The sequence below is a fragment of the Scomber scombrus genome, chromosome 13, assembly GCF_963691925.1.
Source record: "Scomber scombrus chromosome 13, fScoSco1.1, whole genome shotgun sequence".
Classification (NCBI taxonomy): domain Eukaryota; kingdom Metazoa; phylum Chordata; class Actinopteri; order Scombriformes; family Scombridae; genus Scomber; species Scomber scombrus.
In genome coordinates, this window is record NC_084982.1 from 16,371,791 (window position 1) to 16,392,964 (window position 21,174).

Consider the following 21,174-nt stretch of genomic DNA (forward strand, 5'->3'; position numbering starts at 1 on the left):
ATTTAACATTTATTTATTTAACTAATAGGGGCAGAGCACCATAAACATCAGTATAAAACACAAAAACATACTGGAGTTCGCCAAAAATGATCATTTATATCCATAGTCCCTGGGTAGGTATTAAGAACACAAACAGTTTAAATACAAATGTATAAATGCTCAAGTAGAAAAAGACAAAATACATGAGACATCATGAGATACTGGCCTTGTTTGCAAATACTGCAAAATTGAAACATTTAGTTTACATAAGCCAGATATGAACAACTGCTATTTTCAAAGAACTTGTTCTAAAGATTTTTTTTGGTTAACATACTGACATAATATATAACATTATATATATATATATATATATATAACATAAAGAATACTGGGATAAAATGCAACAAAGGTCCCTGTCTGGAATCAAAGGAGAGACATTGAACACATAACATTCAGACAGCATCCTGCTACACAACTCAAGAGCCACAGACTCTGAACAATCCACATGATCTTTCCTGCTAAAGTCTCCTTATCTAACTTGCAAACACACATCTTGTCCTGCACATTAGCTTGTTGAATGAGCCACAAAACAAAAATTCACTAGGAAAAGTACACCGGTAATGTCAGTCAGCAGGCAAGATAGAAAAGCTGTTCAGCCGCATCACACTAAACAACATGTAAATGCACCTGCAAATATCACATCAGTCCGGTTCGATGCTGGTGTGTTGCTTACTCTTCAATACCACTGGCAATAAAACACTGTCTGCTTTAAAGCTACAGCGCTGGTTTGTTTATCTCTCATTCTCCTGCCAGGCCTCAGCCTGCAGCTGCTGTCAAACAGACATTGACACTAAAACGAGCATTTACTTATCTAAAAGATTTTTTCCCCTTTTAGTAAAATAATAAATAAAAATATTCCCAGTACAAAAAGATGACTGCATGCGATTTCAGTTGGACTGTAATGAAAACTGCAGCATCTTTCAACATTACAGTATAGCATCTCCTGACCTGTTGATGTGAATTTGGTTCCCTCCAAAAATGTTTGCTTCTGGTTGTCTTGAATCAAACATGCCCAAATGGAAGATGGCTGCCAAAATGAAGCTTGGCTCCATTTGATCTCAACAATGGCCAGTAATATCATCCCCTGTTTTGTCCCCTTCCTGTGAGGATATAAAATGCTTGCTCCTTCTCATAATATTGTATTTCACCCCATGTGTGTATTAATACTTGTGTTTGTACAAATAGGAAGACTTGTTGCAGTTCTTGTCAGCTGAGGAAGTCGGTCCTGAACAAAGCAAAAAAAAAAGAAACACAAGAAATACAAATAAGCACTTGAGCCAGTAACCTCATGCAGGCATGTTGACTTTTCTGTTGCTAGTGCTGCTAACACTGTTTCCATATCAAAGTATTGTCTTACCCTGTTACTGACTTGTGTTATGTGGCTAAGGCAAAAGGACAAGGGTAGGATCTCATGTCTATTTACACTTCCTGGTTCTACCATGTTTGAGGATTATGGGGGGATCATGTGTCTTTTTTTCTTTTTTTTTTCTTTTACCAAGAGTGATTTCCTGAAGCTGGTGGTTGCATAGATGTTTGTCTCTGTGACTGCTTGGTAATTTGTGAACACGTGAAAACGTGTTAAATGTAATATCTATTCTTCTCAGTTGTCTGTTTATATGTAATTATGTAGTGAGCTCCTACACTGGCTGTTTGGTCCAGTCCCAATAAGTTACTGGGAGGGTATATAAAGAGTGGTAATGGAGGTGCTGGGGTTTGCTACACAAGCTGTTACATTGCATTTTCTCATAAGAAATAAAGTAATCCTTGCCAACACTGGTGAATGTTTTAGGTGAGCTGTTAGGATTTGTGAATGCTACACTGTGAATAGACTCTCAAACCAAGAAAAGCCATAAGCCTTCTTATTTTAATCAGAGACAGATGAAAAACTAATTATTTATCATGAAGAAAAGGAGGAGTACTTGTTTGAAAAAGTTAACAGTTCAAACACAAATGTTTGGTTTATAGCAGCTGTTTTACTAACATTGTTGAAGTAGGCCGAGATCCAACAGTAGCTGCAGCTACTTGCTGTTACAACATTGTAAGTACAAACTTTGTCACTAATTATATCAGGCTGTGGTAGTTTGCCTGTATCAAGTTTGTGGGAGAACAGCAGTTGAGTAAAGTAAATGTTGTTTTGTTTATTCTGTATAAAGACACTGCAGTTTTGAAGCATTTACTAATGCTTAACTTTAGAATTAGCTATCAAAGCTATTCTGTTTGCCACTGTAGATTGAGTTTGGTGCTGACACACTAGTATTTTATAGGTAATGGTGGTCTTCTGTGTGTTGTTTTTATGTGGTGGCTGAAAATATATCATGCTCATGGACAGAAGTGCATCAGTTTGGCTGCAAAGCTAACTAATGAAGGCTATTTAGTTTCCCACACAGTTTGGTGGTCATACACTAAGAGAAACAAGCTCTAGGATACATGTTTCTGTGTGATTACACAGAAACATATACATGTGAAGAGAGATAAATACATGTAGAAGATATATTGTGCATATATACCGAAAGTAATATCAATCTTCATGCTGTGTTAATGTTCATATTATTGTTATTTTGTATTTTAATGCTTTGTTCTCGAAGCTTCCGTGTCGGTAAAGTTCATTACATTTACTCCTGTATGGGTCCCCATGAAGACCATGACTGCTGCTGTGGTTGTGATTGTGACTATGACCATGGCTATGGCTGTAGTTACAGGCCTTGTGATTAAGGCTATGGCTACTCTTCTAGCTATGTGTGTGGCTATGAGTGGCACTGTTGTGATTACCAAAGCTGTGCCACAAACTATCTGTGAACTCCTGTTGGTATATTAGCAATAAATCTTATTTATTTGATGGAGATGGGTTCAAATTCTGGTGAGAGTGCCTGACTCTACAACACTGTCTTGGCTGTTACTCTCTTACTCTCGCCAGCCAGTAAACCATATCCTATAGCCACAGCAGTTTCCATAGTCATATCATAAGCACCCGCACTCTTGCAGTGGTCAAAGCATGTGGCTGATGCTACTGTATGAACTTGGCTTTCTTCAGTTGCTGGCTCTTTGATGTCAGTCCTTTTTAAAATTTCGTTTTTGTGTTCACTTTTTCAGGAATCCATGCTTTCATCCGCCTAAACTGAGGAAAGGTTGTTATGGCAGCACTTCTTTTTACTGATTCATGAAATGTTCCCCTGCTGAGGACCAGACATGCTCACTTAGAAAGTTCATCACTGGGGCTTACTGAAGACCAAGGAAGGACAATGTGCTGATGTGAAACCTAAAGCACCAACAGTCTGAAATGGCAGCACAAGGTAAGTAAACTAAACAACTAAGTACTGGTAAGTACTGATTCCATTAACTTTGCATATCAAGGAAGTTCATAAGTGGTCAGCAAAGGTCTCTCCCGAGCGTGGCTTAAATTTTTTGACTTGCTTTTGTCCATATTCAGAGGACCCAGATGGTGTATGCTTTGCAGGCCTTGATAGCCCACAATAGGCTGTGGTTTGATGTTAATTAATGTGTTCAAGTGGTCTTAACCCAATGTGAATTCAGGGAAATATTGTTATTGTGACCACATGTGTACCAGGTGTTTGTTTTCAAGTCATCATTTTTCACCTATTTGTAAATCCATCAAATATACAGGACCAATGAAGTAGTCAGAAGCAGTGATTCCTAGCGTGGCATAAAGTCCACTGTTTTTGGATAGGTGGCGGTTATTTTGATATATAAATGTGGTAAATTGTTGTCAAATAACAACTCGTATTGTGAACTATAGCATAATAGAACTTAACATACTGTACGTATATCTATGCAAACATCTAAACAAACATGCATAAACATAAGGAACAAGAAAACACATGCTTCTCCATTTTAGCATCCTGTATATGCATCTGGATGGGAAAAGCGTGAAAAATGGGTTCAGGGTTGTTTGCTATGGTGATTGCACCGTGTGGTGGCTGAAGGTAGGAGGCCAATGATTTTGAAGGGAGTGCGTGCAATTTGAACAAATTATTTCTCATTGGAGATGTATAAAATCGTATAGAGACAGAGGAAATGCTAAAGTAATATGGATTGAACTGTCATTTTGTAGAGCAGCAACATCAAGTGGGAAGCAATATCAGAGTGTTCTGAGTTTGTGAAGTCATTTCTGAATATCAGTATTGGTCAAAAGTAAGGTTTTAGTTGATTTTAAACTCTACCTGTGGGATGTCTGGTAGCCATGATGCATACCATATAGCCTTTGTTGCATGTCTTAACCCTCTCTCTATACCCATATTTTCTAATTATCCGTGCTGTTAACTGTTCCATAACAACACTTGTATATGCTTGTGTTTTTTGTCCTTTCTGTAGTACTTTTTCACTTATTGTTGTCTATTTGTTTGTGTGTCTTTAAGTGTCTTGAGCTCTCTCTCTCAGCCACCATACTATTGTGTGTAATATTGTCACCTTCCTCGAAGGTCTAATGGAGAGTGTATTTCGTTCTTATCTTGCTAAAAATGACCGGCTTGAACTAGAATGGAAAGAAGAGAAGTTTTTGTAATTTTTTTCCAATCTGAAAACTCACCATTAGAATCCACATTAACGAAAATGATTTCAAGCTGACCACAGTTCTGTGATGGCGGGAACGACAAATTTATTACCTTTCAAATCTATGTTTTTGTGATAATTATAACATTTGTGATAGACTATCACATTGAGTGAACTTTGTGTTGCATGAATTTCATATTTTCCATTTTTTCCGCTGTACATAAATTCAGATTGTTTTAAGCAGTTTTAACCAAAAACCAGTGCTGTCTTTTTGTTTAAGAAAATACTTGAAACAAGGGGATTTGCACTGAAAACAGGTATTCGTACTGCATTGAGTAAAATAAGACTTAAAGAATATTAATAACCATAAATCTACTTAGTTACTGTCCAGCACTGCTTGACGAGTTCAGACAGTAACCCCTATTCTGTTATGTGCTATTCGGTGGTCATTTACTATTACAAATGTAGACTGTTACTCAATGGCTGGTTTTACGAAACTCGTGATACAAAGTAGTGATTGACGGGTGTTTTCAAATATATTTATAACGCAGTTAAACTAGGGAATGAAGAATTCATTTTTTGTATTGACAGACTTCTTATACAAACATAAAGGTCAAAGGTCAAAGCCATCTGCTTGCACTCCAAAAGCACTTTAAAATCACTACATTTTTTGTATCTTATTTTTGTCTTGCTTCATTATACTTCTGCACTCAATAAAAGTATTCATGGACAGATCAGGTGCATTTGAAATGCCATCATCAGGACAAAAGACAACATATTAGCATGAGATGTCATTTCCCTCTTGTCTCTCTTCTCGTGATAAAAACTTGTTTGATTTCATCAACCTCTTAAAATATGCTCAATGTTGGGAATGTAAAAGTAAATATATGAATAGCCAGAAATATCAGACAGTGTAGGATACTTTCTTATATTTAGTGTTATAGTCACAAAAATAATCATAATGTTATAGTTCTGTCATTACTCTTCAACAATGCAAGGCTTCACTTGTATGTCTTTGGTGATTTAAGATGTGAAATAAATTAATATTTTGGGAAGCAGACTCATTAAAGTATTACACCAGAGATTGGTCCACAACCTATTGACTGTAACTTAAAAAATACAGAAGTGAAAATGATTTACCCGGGCAAATATCTTCTTACAATCAAAGGATGCTGAAAGAATCAATTTTTACTTTTAATTCAGATGAATATGACAATCAAATGATGATTAACTAAAACCAAAATCTCTGACTTATACTTTGACATTTGCAGTGGCAGCCAAAAGTTGTATGTGTGGCACTTTCCAATGGGATTAGGTTCAGAATCAAAGAACTGCCATGTGTGAGCTGTTATAAATTTCAAACCCGTCAGATGTTCCCACAGAGCCCTGCGTCTACACTAATTCTAATAAGAAAGAGGCAAGGTGCATCTCAATGAGACGAAGAATTACCCGGGGGGGCCAAAATTTTAAGAACACACAGGAATAGAATGAAAATCAATCACAGACATGAAGGTGATACATATGCATTGTCCCTTACAACCATATTTTAATGTGATTATTTAAAAAAGCAAATTAATCAAACATGCTGTATGTGCACGATTTCAGAAACTGTGTGTGGGATATTGATGACAACTTGATGATTTCAGTGTTTTGGGGTTTCTAGTATTTTCAAGTGTGAATATCCTTGTAAGTGAGAGTTCGGACAGAAAGTAGTCCCACCTGATCCCCAGTCTTCACAAAAAATATTTTTTATAATTTAAATACTGATATTGGATTGTTGCTAATGTGATGAGAGATGTAATCATGAAAACTTCAACATTGACAAAAATGTATTTCTCCATTAACTCCCCATTAGAAAAGTGTTGCTTTTTAAATCCCCTAAATATAATATGAAACAAACAAATGAAAAAGTACTCATAATGTTGTACATTTGTCTACAGGCTGTGTTTTAGGAGCAGGACAGAAGAACAGCAATTTATTGTACCACCTTAACCGCATCCAGAGCGAAGGACCACTGCAAGATTTAGTCTTTAAACCAATAAAAGCAATTTCCAAAGATAATTGAGAACACGTTTCAATGCATATGCATGAAAAAGGGATTTTCCATAGGAGCGGCTCCTATGCTCACGTAATTGATTGAGGGGATGACCCGTTATATTAAATGTTATTTGAGAACCATCAAAACGCGCACAACTGCAAATTGCCCAGCTTGTATCTGAATTAATACCTCATTCATCATCATTATGAGTTGATAAGTTAATTTAACCATTTCATTCTGTCTTAATGAGCTATAGTTGAATTAATGTCATGTAATATATGAAAGTAACATTTGAACAGAGGCAATGATTTGAGACAAACAGAGCAGAAACTACTTTAGAAGCATAATGGTGGCATAAATCTCATCAAGCTGCGGTTCATGTTGCTGGTTTTCTTTACATTTTGAGAAAATAATCCAGCTATATTATATATTTTTAATGCATTGGCAGATGATGTTTGATGGACTCAGTTGATGTTTTGATGGAACAGCTGGTATGTCAGCTGTAAATCCTGCATTAGATTCAAATGTGAGGACAATATGTTTTAATAAGCAGGCTGGATTATAATGGAGTATAATATCACAGGCGTGGAATTAAGTCCATGCTTTCAAACCAACAACAGGAGCAAAATAACTACATGGACGTGTTATATTTTATAGTCAGTTGGCTCAGTGAAGACCCTACTGAGCTGCCAGTCTTTCATTGGCGTTGAGTGACTGCATTTGACCATAGGGGTCTGCGCTGTCTCCTGGTTCCACCTTAAATGCGTTTTGGCCCCGCTTGCTCCCTGTAGTTTAGGTTTTTTTGTCCTCCCGCAGCAGCTGTCACCCTGCATTACTCGCAGTCAGCTAAATGAAACATTATTCTAAACATATGCATCGTAATCAGTCCGGTCACACTTACAAGAACACGCGTTAATAAGGCAATCAATCACTCTGGAACAAGCAAGTTGTTCTGTAACAGCTCATAAACAGTGTGTAATGAAGAATTGGAGGTTAGCATGACACGGCGCTGATCAGATAATCAATGTCAAAGATGCGATGAATGTCAGTAAATGCAGTTTTCATGTCGTTTCTATAAAATCCTCAATTTACAACAAGCAGTTCAATTACCCTGAAAATACAGTCAATTAAATAGGGGTGATTGGACAGTAGGGGCAGGATCATCGATCTTTGCATTTCTATCTCGCTGGTGGACATTTAATTTGGTTTTTCTATTAGCACCGAAATAAAGAAAATATAAAATATATTAAACAAGCCAAAGATTTATTTTCTTGTCAGAAACCATTCGGCTAAGGTGACAGACAGTCCTTTGCATTATGATGAATTCTTTTTTTCAGTCTTGCACATTGGATACAAAACTAATCATGTTATTGTGGGCAGTGTTTTTCTGGCCTCTGTCTTTTCCTTTTTACACCTCCATCTATCTCAATGCCTTTGTTGTATGGGTTGCAACCCTCGCTTTAGTAAAGAGCAAGGAAACACGGTGATATATCACGCCCATATTTGCTGCCCTAATCCTATTTCTTTAATGGGGACGTTCAAAAAAGCAACTTATCTTAAAGTCTCTCGGGGCCATTCTGGTGTAGGCTATATTTTAACCAAGTGCAATTAACGACAGTATCGGCTTGTATCATTTAGAGGTAATGTAAAAATAATGGTAAATTATAGGTCCGGAATGACCCGTGATGGCAGGCCTCATATTCCCTATAGCTTTCTACAAGTATTTTTAATTAATGTTACACAGTGTTTTCTATAGAGATGGTGTCACAGCACATGGTTTTTCCTTTATATAAATATAGCTATGAATAGGTGTGTGTGTCGAGCTTTTTAGCCTATGCTGTAACATGTGATGCAAAATTAAAACTTTGAAGTCAAATTGGATTCTTTTTTCAGCAATGTCATTAATGTGAGGAGATAGAAATGTGTAAAGATTTTTTTTATTTTATTTTCCAAGAACAAACACGATCAATAAATAACATGATTTACATTTCATATTGCACATTTTTTTCAAGTTAAAATATTTAAATTCATACAGTCATTGATATTTTAAACACAGAGATATAGAGTTATAACAGTGGCCCTATAGGGACAAAGGCCAATACTATTTTCATTTCATTTCAGTGCTTGGTTATCAGCCCTTTTAAAAGCCTCCTTTTGAGTGGACCGTAACGAAATAATAAATCCACCCTCTAAATTTTGCACGAAATACAGATCATGAATTTGGACTAATTGGTGAGTTTACAGGCCAATTTTTGATGGGCCTATTGTCGTGTGTACATCCAGTGTTTTAACATTAAAAAACGTTCAACAAGTCACACAAAATAAATAATTTAAAAAAGTGTTTAAAAAAAACATAAACCAAAAAAAACAAAAAGCCTACCATCCACATTTCATGAAGCATTTTTTCCAGGGCGATCGGTAATTCAGTTTCCAACCATCAGTAGGACTATCCATGATATTTGCAAAATATTTTCACGATTTTACAATTCACATGTTTTATAATTAAGATAGCTATTGGTGATGTCCCCAACAGGAACGAATAAAATAGCACATAGCCATTTTTACAGGCGCAGACAGATTGTAAAACCAGGCTTAATTTGTCTGAATTTTCGCCTTGCTCAAGTCCCGTCACTATTAGTGCTGAGTGAGGAGGTCCTGTACGGATTACATATGAAAATATGGGTTTGATATAACGAAGTGCAGCAATGTAAATAAAAAGGGGAGATCACTGCATGTATCGAGGTATTTCCCATCATAAGCAAACACATGTGAGGTGGTTTCTTTTGTAGGCTTGTGTGTAATATATTTAAACCCTCCATGTGTCAAATATTAGCCATATCCAGTGCATTCTGTGTACCAGGACTGTCGCTTTGTTTCAGCTCTTTTGTATGTCTAATGACTTCCCTCCGCGGGTTGTTAGCACTTGACAGCGGGTCTCAAAACGAGGAACTTTCTTACAGTCGTGTATTCAAAGGAGCTCCATCTAGGTACATGATTGGCAATTTTTGTCATGATCCTCTCATTATTAACATAAAAATTGACACGAAAAGACGCGGTGCAAAAATGATATGCACCTTCTAGCTGATTAGGCATATCCCCACAGAGCTGTGGCTGGGTGTTGGAGAAGCTATTGCTGCCAAAATCTCAGTCTATTAGGCCCAGTGAAGAAAGATGTGCTGCTGGAAGGGAAAGCAGGACCTTAGATAGAATAATTACACCAGGTTTGTATCTTAAAACCTAAGCAGTCAGGATAGCCAGGCTGGGTTTGTCGTGTTGAATATGGGACGTTTGAGCCGCATAAATATGGAATAAAACTCAGTGTCAATTCAATAGTTTAATTTGGGGACTATAGAAACACATACACAATGATTTAGGCATTGGGACAGAATGAAAACTATATTATTTTTTTCTCTCCAAATATGTAAGTTAATCCAGTACAGCATTTAGTTGCAAAATGTTCGGTGCTCAGCTATTCATGTCGTTCAAAAATCTGACTTTTTAATTTATTTTTTAATACAAATTAATCTTGGTGTGTGTTTGTGTGTGTCTTTACAATGCTGTCTAATAAACAAATGCTTTACCCCGGTGTGATATTTAAAGTAGGCCTATCCCCTAAAGTAGAGCAACATATGAAACGGTGTTGTAGGCTACAAGATGAGTTATCTGTTAAGCGATGTTTCTTCTCGTTGGTCTGGTGACGGGACTGAGGTCTTACTGAGAACAGCAGCAGAATACGGCAAAAATCCACTCTCGGATCTTTGCCCCGAAGCTGTGCAGGTAAAGTCAGCGCTGGTGCTCCTGGAGCCCAGCGCGCTGGCCGCCTGGCTGCTGTGGCAGCTGAGACATGAACAAGGCCCGGCGGCTGGGGCACTGACCGCCGCAGCCGCTGCAGCTGCAGCAGCCGCCGCCGATGCTGCTGCTGAACTATTGAGGCCTGCGGGTGACTGGTAGAGTCCCGGGTGCCTGAAGCTGCACAGGAGCTCTGGCCGTGAGTAGGGGTGGGAAAGTGCGCGGAAGGTGTCGAGGGGCCGGATGGAAGTGGCAAAAGGTGACGACGCTGCACCGGTGGCGGCGGCGGCTGCTGCTGCTGCTGTGACACCGACGTGCGGGTAGTAATGTAGAGGCATGTGAGAGTGGAAAGGGTAAGGTAGACTTCCTGTAGCTGCTGCATGCGTCATCATGTAAGTGTAGAAGCTGGGGTCTGCTGGATGGGGCCAGGACATCGCCAAACGCTGCCTTTTATCCTTCATCCGCCTGTTCTGGAACCACACCTGCACACAGAACAAGGCCCATATTGAAGCTGCCATGTTGTTTCCCAGCTCTAAATTTAGACCTCTGAAGAGTCTGATTCAGCGTCTGCTTACAGACTCTGCTCTCGTCTCTATGTTGAATCACTAAAAATGAAATTTCATTTCATATGTTGCATGAGTTAAAATATTACAATCTACCTCTAAAAACCTGAAAAGATATTTTCCCCTCCTTTCAGTACCTTTTTAAGAAACATCACACAGGCTATGAATTAATTGTAGCATACACATAACGGTTGTATTGATCAGCATCCAGCGAAGGGCCAAATAAAAAACAAATATTATTTTATGTGTAAATCATAAATATCACATTGCAGCATTTCATCAGCAGAAATAGCCTAACTGTTTCATGGCCTTTATTTAACGCCAACACGATTGCTTCCTTTGGCACAAACACAAACACTCCATACATGCACAGTGGACATAAGAATAATGAAGATTCGTCTGTACCTTAATTGTAGTTTCGGGCAGATTTAGCGCTGCGGCTAATTCACATCTTCTCGGTCTGGAAACGTAATTTTCCCGGTAAAACTCTTTCTCCAGTCTGCCGATCTGTTCCCGGGTGAAAGCTGTCCGATACCTCCTGACCTGGTCGCTGTTTGAATTGTTTGATCCTCCCGCTGAATTACCGTTCATACCCGGCATAGAGTTTGAGCTTGACCCAGAATTACTGTCTGAAAAACCTAAATAATAATAATAATAAGGGGAAAAAAAGGAATAAAAGTTATTAATTTTGATAATACTGAAATAATATATCCGTGTGTAAGCCTGCAGTATATTTGAGAGCCTATATATTAAAACAATAATACAACTAATGCGTTCATTTAAAATGTTTCAAAAGTTAAATGCAACAGTTTTGTTAAATATATTTTATTAATATTACATTTATCATTTTAATGATAATAATAATAATAACAACACCAATAATAATGATAATAATAATATAGAGAAAGGTTAATAATAATAATAATAGATAATACAGGACAAATATATTCGCTATAATAACACCATCATACTGTATAGTTGCACAAAATTAAACCAGTCCAAAAAAGCAGAGTGAAATTAAATCTCACCTTTGTTGTTTTCCTTGTGTTGGCTCGGGGAGCGATGCGAAGGGCATCCCACCTCCACATCACTGTTAATATCTGATTCTTGTGAAACTTCGGAGTAAATGCTCATTTTCTTCCTGCTCTCTGACGACGAAATCTCCGCTGAAGAGCTGTTTTCGCTGTTGTGGTGCGTCCCAAAAAGACTGTCAATTTCAAATTTGCCTTTCGTCGGGATGTCCCCAAGATTTCCATGGAGAGAAGCTGAAGTGATTCTCGGGCTTAGCCGTCCGCTGTGCTGAGAGTTTTCCAGGGCCTCAAGCACTGAATTTCCCGGCGTGTCTGAAAGCCTTTTCCCTGCGACGGGACTGTGCAGACCTCTCTCCATCAATATCATCTCTTTTCTTATCCTCTCCATCATTAAGCCGCGCAAGACGAGGAAAAAAAAAACCCACAACACTTGTCCAGGGGGCTGGGCACACCAGTGAGTTGTACCAGAGCTAAATCCACATGCAACTCAGCAACTGTCTCTGAATTTTTGTCTCAAAACCTCTTTATAAGCAAGACGCAAAAAATGAAAGAAATCTGAATGCAATCGACGAGCGACTGTTCAAAATGTGCCGTGCATCCTCCCCACGGCTGCAAAAAATGTCATTCATCAAAAAGTGGTAGCTGTTCGTTGTTAAAATGCTCGGCTGACGTTGCTCCAATGATCATTTATTGTAACAGGTTTATAAGCAAATAAATAGGAGAGGGCTGTCACTTGATGATGGAGGCGGCCTTCGGTCAGACGAATAATATCCAAGTGGAGAGGAAGAGAGGAGCGAGATGCTTGTCCCTGGGTTGATCTCTGAGTCTGTTTTAGATTGCTCTTGGGTTTGGCCTCTTGGGTGAAATTGGCAGTCTGATTAATAAAATGAGCGCTGCAACATTTCCCTCTTCATTTAGGAATATTATTATGCTTTGATTCTCTATTGTTTCCCTCGTCTCTGTTTGCCCTCCCCCTCTGTAATCCGTGTTCTTTTATTTATCCTCTTTTATTTCTTTTATATTTTCTGACCATTACTGCACCTTAATCAAAATTCAGAGTAAGGTGCAAGTTTGTGATAAAAGGTGAGCAGTAGTGTTTTTCAGTTTGTGACACCATGTTGATTTTTTTTAGCAAGTTTCCCCCCTTTTTTTGTCTTGTTTTCTTTCCATCCAATTTTCTATTCGTTCAAGACACAGTTTGATGTGGTGATAATGGGTGCATTATTACACATTTACCGACAACAGCACATACTTATATATTAATTAATTAATGCAGAAGAAGGCTACTTGCATGTTAAAGAACGCTTCTTCTAATCGTTACTGTTAGTAGTGAAAATATAATTTCTGTTTAACATTTTCTCTGACTTTATGAATGACTTTTGTGTTTGATTTAAACGAATTACACATATTTAAGATGGTATACTTGAATATTTATTTCAACAGCATCACCTGTATGAAAAGTTGACTACAAAGCAGTATTCTCCCAATTCCTGCGTGTTGAACTTCCTTTTTTATAGTATTTATAGGAAAATAACTGGCACATGTCTGCATCATATTAACTCTACCGGAGACTCGATGTGTAAAGACATAACACCCATGCATGGACTCCTGGTTCCTCGATGTGAAATGACTGTAAAGGCACCATCAGATTATCTTCTGTGCGTTCTCTGGCGCCTCCTGCAGGTTTTAATATTAATTGCTGCCATTGATAACAAGCGTTGAATGAGTTGTGTAGCTGATGTGCTGACTTGTGACAGTTTTGAGCAACTCTGGGAAAATTTCCAGGAAATGTTAGTGTATATGGCTATAAAGATGAATAGATAACAATGTAATAAATAGATAATGGTAATAAATGTTTTAAATAGGCTAAAGCCAGTTTAGAGGAGATGGGAGTTTCTTTTCAAAGAAAGAGCCTCATTCCTAACCTGACACTTTGAATACATTGTAATACTTGTAAGTTATACGGCAGGATTCAAAACACTAAATAATCAATAAATCAGCCCCCTGTCCTAAATATATGATGACAGGGTACAACACTGAATACTGACACAAAGGACTTCAGCCAAATCAACCCCTTTGATATTTTTAAATAGTGTTTTATGTAAACCAGTGATTGATTTTTTGTTCTGTAATAGTAATGTCTTGTCTTGCAGGACAGACCAATTATTACATTTTCACTTACCTAAGTTGAAGTTGTAATACACCCATCACTTTCTTGGTGAACAGTGTTTTGTTTTAATAATAATTTTCAAAAAAAATCCTGCACTCAAGTAAAACACTGGTATGCATTCTTCTCTAAGAGCTCTAGGAATTTACATTTAATATAATTAGGTAATTTGCATACCTACATGTACTGGATTAATTGTGCAGCTGATGAATCTTTCTATGAAAATACTTTTAAGCTATGAGATATTTTTACACTGCAGTTTTAGTCCAAACCTTTTACTAGTTACTTCATAGTTAATATTTTTGAGTAACGGACCAAATATTACATTTCTGCCCAGCTCCTCTTTTTGACTGTAGAACAAAAAAATGAAACAGTAAATCTTTAATATTGCATGTGTCACAGTGAGAACAAGGTGTTTTTATGTCTATTTGTCATACCTCACTGTTCCCAGGGGGCATTTTCCTGTGGTAGTATAGTTGAAATGTGTTCCCATGTATAAAGAAATAAACATTTGGCATATTTACTTCAAACTGGATTGAAAGTTATGTAATAAATAACCAAGTCCATCATAATGATCAATTGTGACGATCAACAGTTTTCTGTTGAATAAAATACAAAAATGTTCAAAAAACATATTTAAAGGGTTAGGGTTAGGGTTAGGGTTAGTATCACATTAAAATTGAGCCAACCAAGCCCATAAGTAGGCCAGTCCTAGAAACCAGGACTTAAAATGTCCTATAAAGAAAAATATTAAGTGCTGTCTTGTTTCATGTGTGAAAATCAAAGAGGTGGAGCTGAGGTGGCAAAAGCATGCAGCACCATGGCCAACTCTGATGTGCTCAGCACCTGTCAATCAAGCATATGTCCCTTAAAACATATTAATCTCAGTTGCCCAAAGGCCCTGCACACCCACACAAGTGTAAAGTTATTCGACATGTGCTCAGGTTAAAGGTGGGCAAGCTATGATGTTAGGTTTGTTATTGAATTCCCTATCTACCTGTGGTAAAGAGGACGTTGTCCCACCGTAACAGGTGCAACAAATCAGTCTGTACACATTCACACATTCATTATTAGAGGTATAATCAGGCAACATAATTAAAATCACCTGTGTGGGCTCATATGATAGCTTTAAAAGTCACCAAGGAGCCTTTTCTTTTTTACAGGAGACATTTTGATTTGTCAAAGTAAAGATAAAAAGCATAGATGTTATGAATGACATTAATGATATTTCTGTTCTATTCAAGTGTCCCAGAAAACTCAATAACATGACCCTGAAACTGAAGCAGCTACAAGGAATTAATGCATTTCTTTTCACTATTTACACCTGGGCTTTCTTACTCTGACATGTCAAACTGTCTTCTATTAGAGGCAAATAAAATGATGTGGGATTACCTTGACTGCATAGTGAAGAGTTGGGGGCTTTCCCCAGTCACCTCATTACCTCGTTGTTTGTTTTTTAACTCAGCATCTAGTGGCCATTAGTGGAACTGCAACTTAAAGCAAGTCAGTGGCTTCAACATTCAGTGGCTGCCACATGTGTACAAGGGTGAATTTAGGGCCACTTAGTTGTGAGGCCTTAACTTGTGGAGGGGTTTCCCTTTCGCTTAGGACCCCTACCAACCTGGCTCTCTAACATTTTTTGTAGTCAGCAAGTTTAAGGGCTGATATTTTTAGACCTAATTCATTGAACATGTAATGAGTTTGAAAAGGCACAGATGGATCCGTGACCCAAATTCAGAAATACCTTAACTCAAAGACTTTATTTCAATTACTCTACAATGTATTTACAATTAGAGATGATGACAAGAAAGAAATCAATCGATCAACCATGTGTACAGAGCCATTTGTAAAAACGTGTAACAGGACACTAATAAACTTAAAGCACAACCCATCTGAGAGAAGTAACACCTTTAAAGTGTAGGGCATAGCAATATAATATCCATGTACATGTAGTTAAAGGGTTAATATTATTGTGAGCTGGGATAAACACAGATCAAGATGGGAGGGAGCATTGGTGAGACTGACTAAGTTCTCACTCTCCTCAAAGAACATACAATTTCAGGGCGGTAACCTTGTATGAAGCTGAAGCTTTAAATTTGGTATTTGTAGCCACATTAAATTAGTGCATTCACCAGTCTGGGGTGATTTGACCCAGCTGAAAAGTTCTCAGTTGCAAGGAAGTAACCTCAAGGCAGATTGAGGAGAGACAAGTAAAGAGGAATCAAATAGTCACGTTTCTGCATATTCTGTTTACTAAAACAAATTTGGCAAGACTGATGCAATGTGTTTGAATGTGGCAGTAACTGGTCTCCATTCATATGTTAATCAACTAACTATTTTGAACTTGCTTGAGTTATGTGCAGAAATTCATCACAGTTGTAGGACGAGACTGATAAAAGTATCTAAAGTATAGTTCCATCTTCCTCTAAACAACCAACAGAGTGCAGATATTTTGGCAAAACAATATGCAAGCATGCCTTTACAATTAACACATGCAGCAGGCAGTGAGAAATAAAATAATATAATAGCACAACAAACCCCGATGACAACACACCTGCAGCGAGAATGGAAAAACTGGAGGGATTTAAACTGTTTCAGCTGACCTTGATTACTGATAAAAAGATGAGAAAGGCATCTGTACAGTTAACATATTCTTTCTGTACACTCATTTTTCAGTCGATTTCTGTGATGTATCTGTGATGGTATGTGTTAATAGGTGAGTTGGATGAATAAAGTAGACTGGAAGAGTAGATATCCTTACGTAATAGCACATTTCAAGTATCCCATTAAGGGTTTATTAGACTTATGACTTTAAATATGTGTAGTGTAATGTAAGACGCCTATCTGTTTGTCATTTGAAGTGCACATCTTGTAACAGGTCGTACTGACTGAACTTCTGGTACTTTAATTACCAGTTTTCAAATGTCCAAATTACACTGAATTAGAGCCAAATGACATTATAACTCAGTCTTTACAGATTGACATTCAAAAAAACATGTATAGTGAGACAGAATACGCTTGAAATCTGTTAATGATCCTCTCCATGTCTTAATATATGAAAAAAAAATTTCAGTTACTTGATTAAAAAATATTTAAATTACATCAACTCCTTCTTCCTCATAAAATAACATTTAAAAAATCCAGAATCATATCAATCATTCTTTTGGACTGTAATTACTCCTATTTGACTACACTTATTTGTACATGTCTTAAACTGTTTAAACTTTTTGATGAGCACAGAGAGACTTTTCCTCTTCAGCTGATGAATGTGATAACAGATTTTGTAGTGTATTTCATTCTGCACAGTGACGCTCAAACAAGTAAATAAGCAATAAGTAAAACAAAATGTTGATTGTAGGGGAACTAAAGCCATTGCATTTAAGATATTGTGGACTTATCTTTCTATGACGTGGCCTGATCATTAAATTCAATTGAAAATTGTGAGCCTTCAGTAATTCTCCCTACAGTAGCATCAATCCACTTTACTCAGGAACAATTGTGGCATATTTACAGTATATTTATTTTCTGAATTCTTATGAAATAACTATTTGGTGTTTGCTTCCGTCTTGTGATGATAGTTTTCAGATAAATTGTAATAAAAAAGTATGTTTTGGCGTCAAGGGTGCCATACTGTGTAATTTCTTTACTGTAAAGTGTCACATTTTTAATATGACTCCAAACAGTCAATCTATAATATATACATTAAGAGGACATTAATTAGCATTTACTGGGAAAATATGGGCATCAGTCACTTAAGCAACATCATGAATCACTACTGAATCACAACTCAAGTCTCAAAGCTATTTGTTTTATGATTCACTTGAAAAAAATAGCATTTTGTTTACATGTGTGTCCAATAATTAGGCAGTTGTTCATAAATCGTATTCTATGCTATTGTTGAAGAATATTTATAGGTTTTGAGTTCATTTTATAGACGTTTTCTTTTCTTAGCACTGCTCTGCTTAATGATCCTATACAGTCACATTGCATGCTGTCCTCTGCTCAGCGCTACTGAAGAATTTAAATTTATGTGCCTGGACAGTTTGAAGTGAGAGAACATTGTATGAAATATTTTAGTTTCCATCCTCAAATTTTCATCCAGGAAAAAATCAGCTTAAGAATCTCATCATTCTGATAATAAGAGGCATGACTTTTTATATATTTAAAAGAAGCACTAACAATGCCACTATATTAAGAGCCTGTTAACCCTGAGAAAATCATTAGAGTTTTTTCGTAACAGCTTCAACTTCAGATTATGCAAAATGCCAATCTTTCAAATCTAATCTTTCTTTAAAGAGCATCAGGACAGATGTAGCCTACTCATATTGTGCACTGCCTGGGACTTTGAGGAAACAACATTTCACTTTTCCTACCTGTATGCATGTGTGACAAATAAAATCTCTTGAGTCTTGAAGTCTGTGTAAGAGATAAGCTGCTTTGTTTTTTTGCATAAAACACATTCTACCTGAGCAAAATCTGAACTCCAACAGAGCTGAACCAGCTCAGTACTGAAGTGTAAACTGACTGAAGCTGTTGCTGTTTACCATTTGATGCACTATGTCGATTTCTCCTTTGTGCACTACCAAGACAATTGGGCCTTTGCGTGTGTGTTGACTTCTTTCCTTAAGTGAGAGGGCCATCTAGTGGTGATTTCTTGTGAATGCACATAACCTCCCCTCACCCCCTTCCAAAAACAGAAGGGACTAAAATAACCGCTGCTCTAACCTACAGTGTTAAAAACTCACATTCATTCCTAATCCATGAAGCAGAGTTACATTATTACATTATTATTTTATTATTACGGATTACTCTAATACTGAGTAAAATCACAACTATCTTAAATGGACAGTTTGCTGCAGGGCTGGTTGTGCCTCAAATGTATATAACTATCTATATATCTATATTATTAAGAATATATTTTAAATCATATTTTTGTTTACTCAAATAGTATCATATTCAAATAATATTTATGTCAATAAGTATAGTATGCAGCATTTCGACACTCCTATCCATACATGCCTTTTCAAACTCACATTTTCAATGAATCAGCTAAGTCTAAAAATGTCAGCTCTTTAAAAAAAAACCTAGTTGTTTTTCTGACTGCAATACATTTCAGAGAGCTGGATTGGTAGGAGTCCTCTGCGCAAGAAGGAAAATATATACATATCATTTTAAACTTTAAAACATTTTTATATTTCACGACTGGAATGAGTAGCCTACACTATATCTCCTCATGTCCAGCATCGTGAATGCTGAAATAAATAGCATTTCCCCCACAGCGCCCTGCAACTAACGAGTCAAAGAAACATTACAGACATTACACATGCGTTGAATATCGTTATGCTTTGTATTGCAAGATGCTGCAAGATCGTATTGTAACTAAGAGGCGTCAATGTCTTGCTTAAAGTATGTTTTGAAATAGCCTAATTTAGGTTTTTTTCATTTCAACAATTATCAGTCATGTTTAGCCTTTTTCCTGCTTTCTCAGACTGGTGATTACGGAACTGTAACAGTCATATTCCCAGTAAAAACTCAACAGCTACTTGTCACTTTGGTGGGAAGATGCTTCACGGGACACTAATGATAAAGCGACTATACGTAACGAATAGTAGAAGTAAATATACCACTTAACTGAAGGAGGAATATAGTAACTAATGTGAACAGATTTAACTTTCTATCTCAATCGGTGTGTAAATAATTATGTGTAGTGATAACCTTTCAGCGGCAGAATGAATCAGGGATTATTCACTATAAAGTGGTCAATATGTCGATGTACATGCAGGCCTATTTAAGAGCTAAATTCAACCTAAACTGTTTAACATATTATTATAGAGTCTATTCTCACGGAGTCCAACTCATTACTTGCTGTATTTTATATTAGCTGGTCTATTCAAACTCATTCTGGAGCTGCTTGTTAGCGATTAATTGATAATTACTTTGTTCCTGGTTTATTCATTACTCATTCCTCGGTGGCTGCGCAAAAGTGTATTGTCAGATGTTCCCCTTGCATTGTGCTGCTGTTTTAAACGTGACCTTGGACATAACCTCCCAGCGCACGTTTCTCCAAACTCCTGTTAAACTGTAGACTTGTGTGATATGCAGGCCTTCCTGAGATGTAGGCCTGGGTTTATAGACTGTAAGTTTTTGGCTATAGTTTGTGGAAATGTTCCTTCTACTGTATAAACTGCTACTACGGAAGCTCCTCTATAATATAATAAAAATGTCCCTTTGTGAACCGTTGGCTCAACACAGTCCAGTTTCAGCCGGATCTCTGCTTTGAAAGATGACAAAACCTATTTAGTCCACTGGAAACTAACCCTGGGATTTAATCCATGCGTTAAGACGTCGTCAAAAGTTTAACAGGTAATTTGATTTTACTCACCTGATTTTTATTCGAAATTATCCCTCTTCGTTGCTGTCATTTGTCAGATTTGTTAGATTCCTCAACAAAGTCTCGGTTACGCTCTTTCAAAGGACGCTACTGTCAAGTACAGTCTGTAAAAAAAAGAAAGAAAGAAAAGCGATCCAAAGCTTGAACCGTAAGACGATCTGTAAACTTAGTCTGTAAAACCTAAGGGCCTGAAGGTTTTTGTCTGTAACTTTTAAATAGATCTAAAGACACAGGGGAGTTTCAGGTGTTCACTTAGGGCCAAATGGACATAATTAGGGCACAGAAAATCATTAAACATTTCCCCACGCAACATCTGTGAGAGTATTTTACATGCTGTAATCCGGCCGTCTTCATCCTACATGAGATAAGTGGAAATTTGATAAGAGTCTTCATCCTCCGAGTTATTTTAAACGGCATGAAACTATAAACCCAATTTGATTTCCACTGACTCAGTCCAATGTGGATATTTCAACACATGGACGTTTCAAGGCAACACTGCAGAGAACTTGAACGAGGGAAGCAGCAAGTTTATTACCAAGGACTAGACGGCGGATAGCTTCCTTCAAAGGGCCTGAAAACATCCAGACAGAAGCTCCTCAATTTGGCTCCTGCATGGCACCCTAAAACCTGCAAGACGCAGAGCAGTATAT

At 37.2% G+C, this 21,174-nt stretch overlaps 1 protein-coding gene across 1 annotated transcript; it reads right to left on the minus strand.

The window, feature by feature from the left end:
- Window positions 1-10,242: 10,242 nt before the first annotated feature.
- Window positions 10,243-12,357, minus strand: evx2 (even-skipped homeobox 2). The gene is made up of 3 exons (XM_062432151.1): window positions 11,964-12,357; window positions 11,341-11,573; window positions 10,243-10,854 (listed from the first exon to the last, which is right to left on the minus strand). Exons 1-3 carry the CDS (start codon window positions 12,355-12,357, stop codon window positions 10,243-10,245), a joined length of 1,239 nt encoding a protein of 412 aa, XP_062288135.1.
- Between the last annotated feature and the right edge of the window lie 8,817 nt (window positions 12,358-21,174).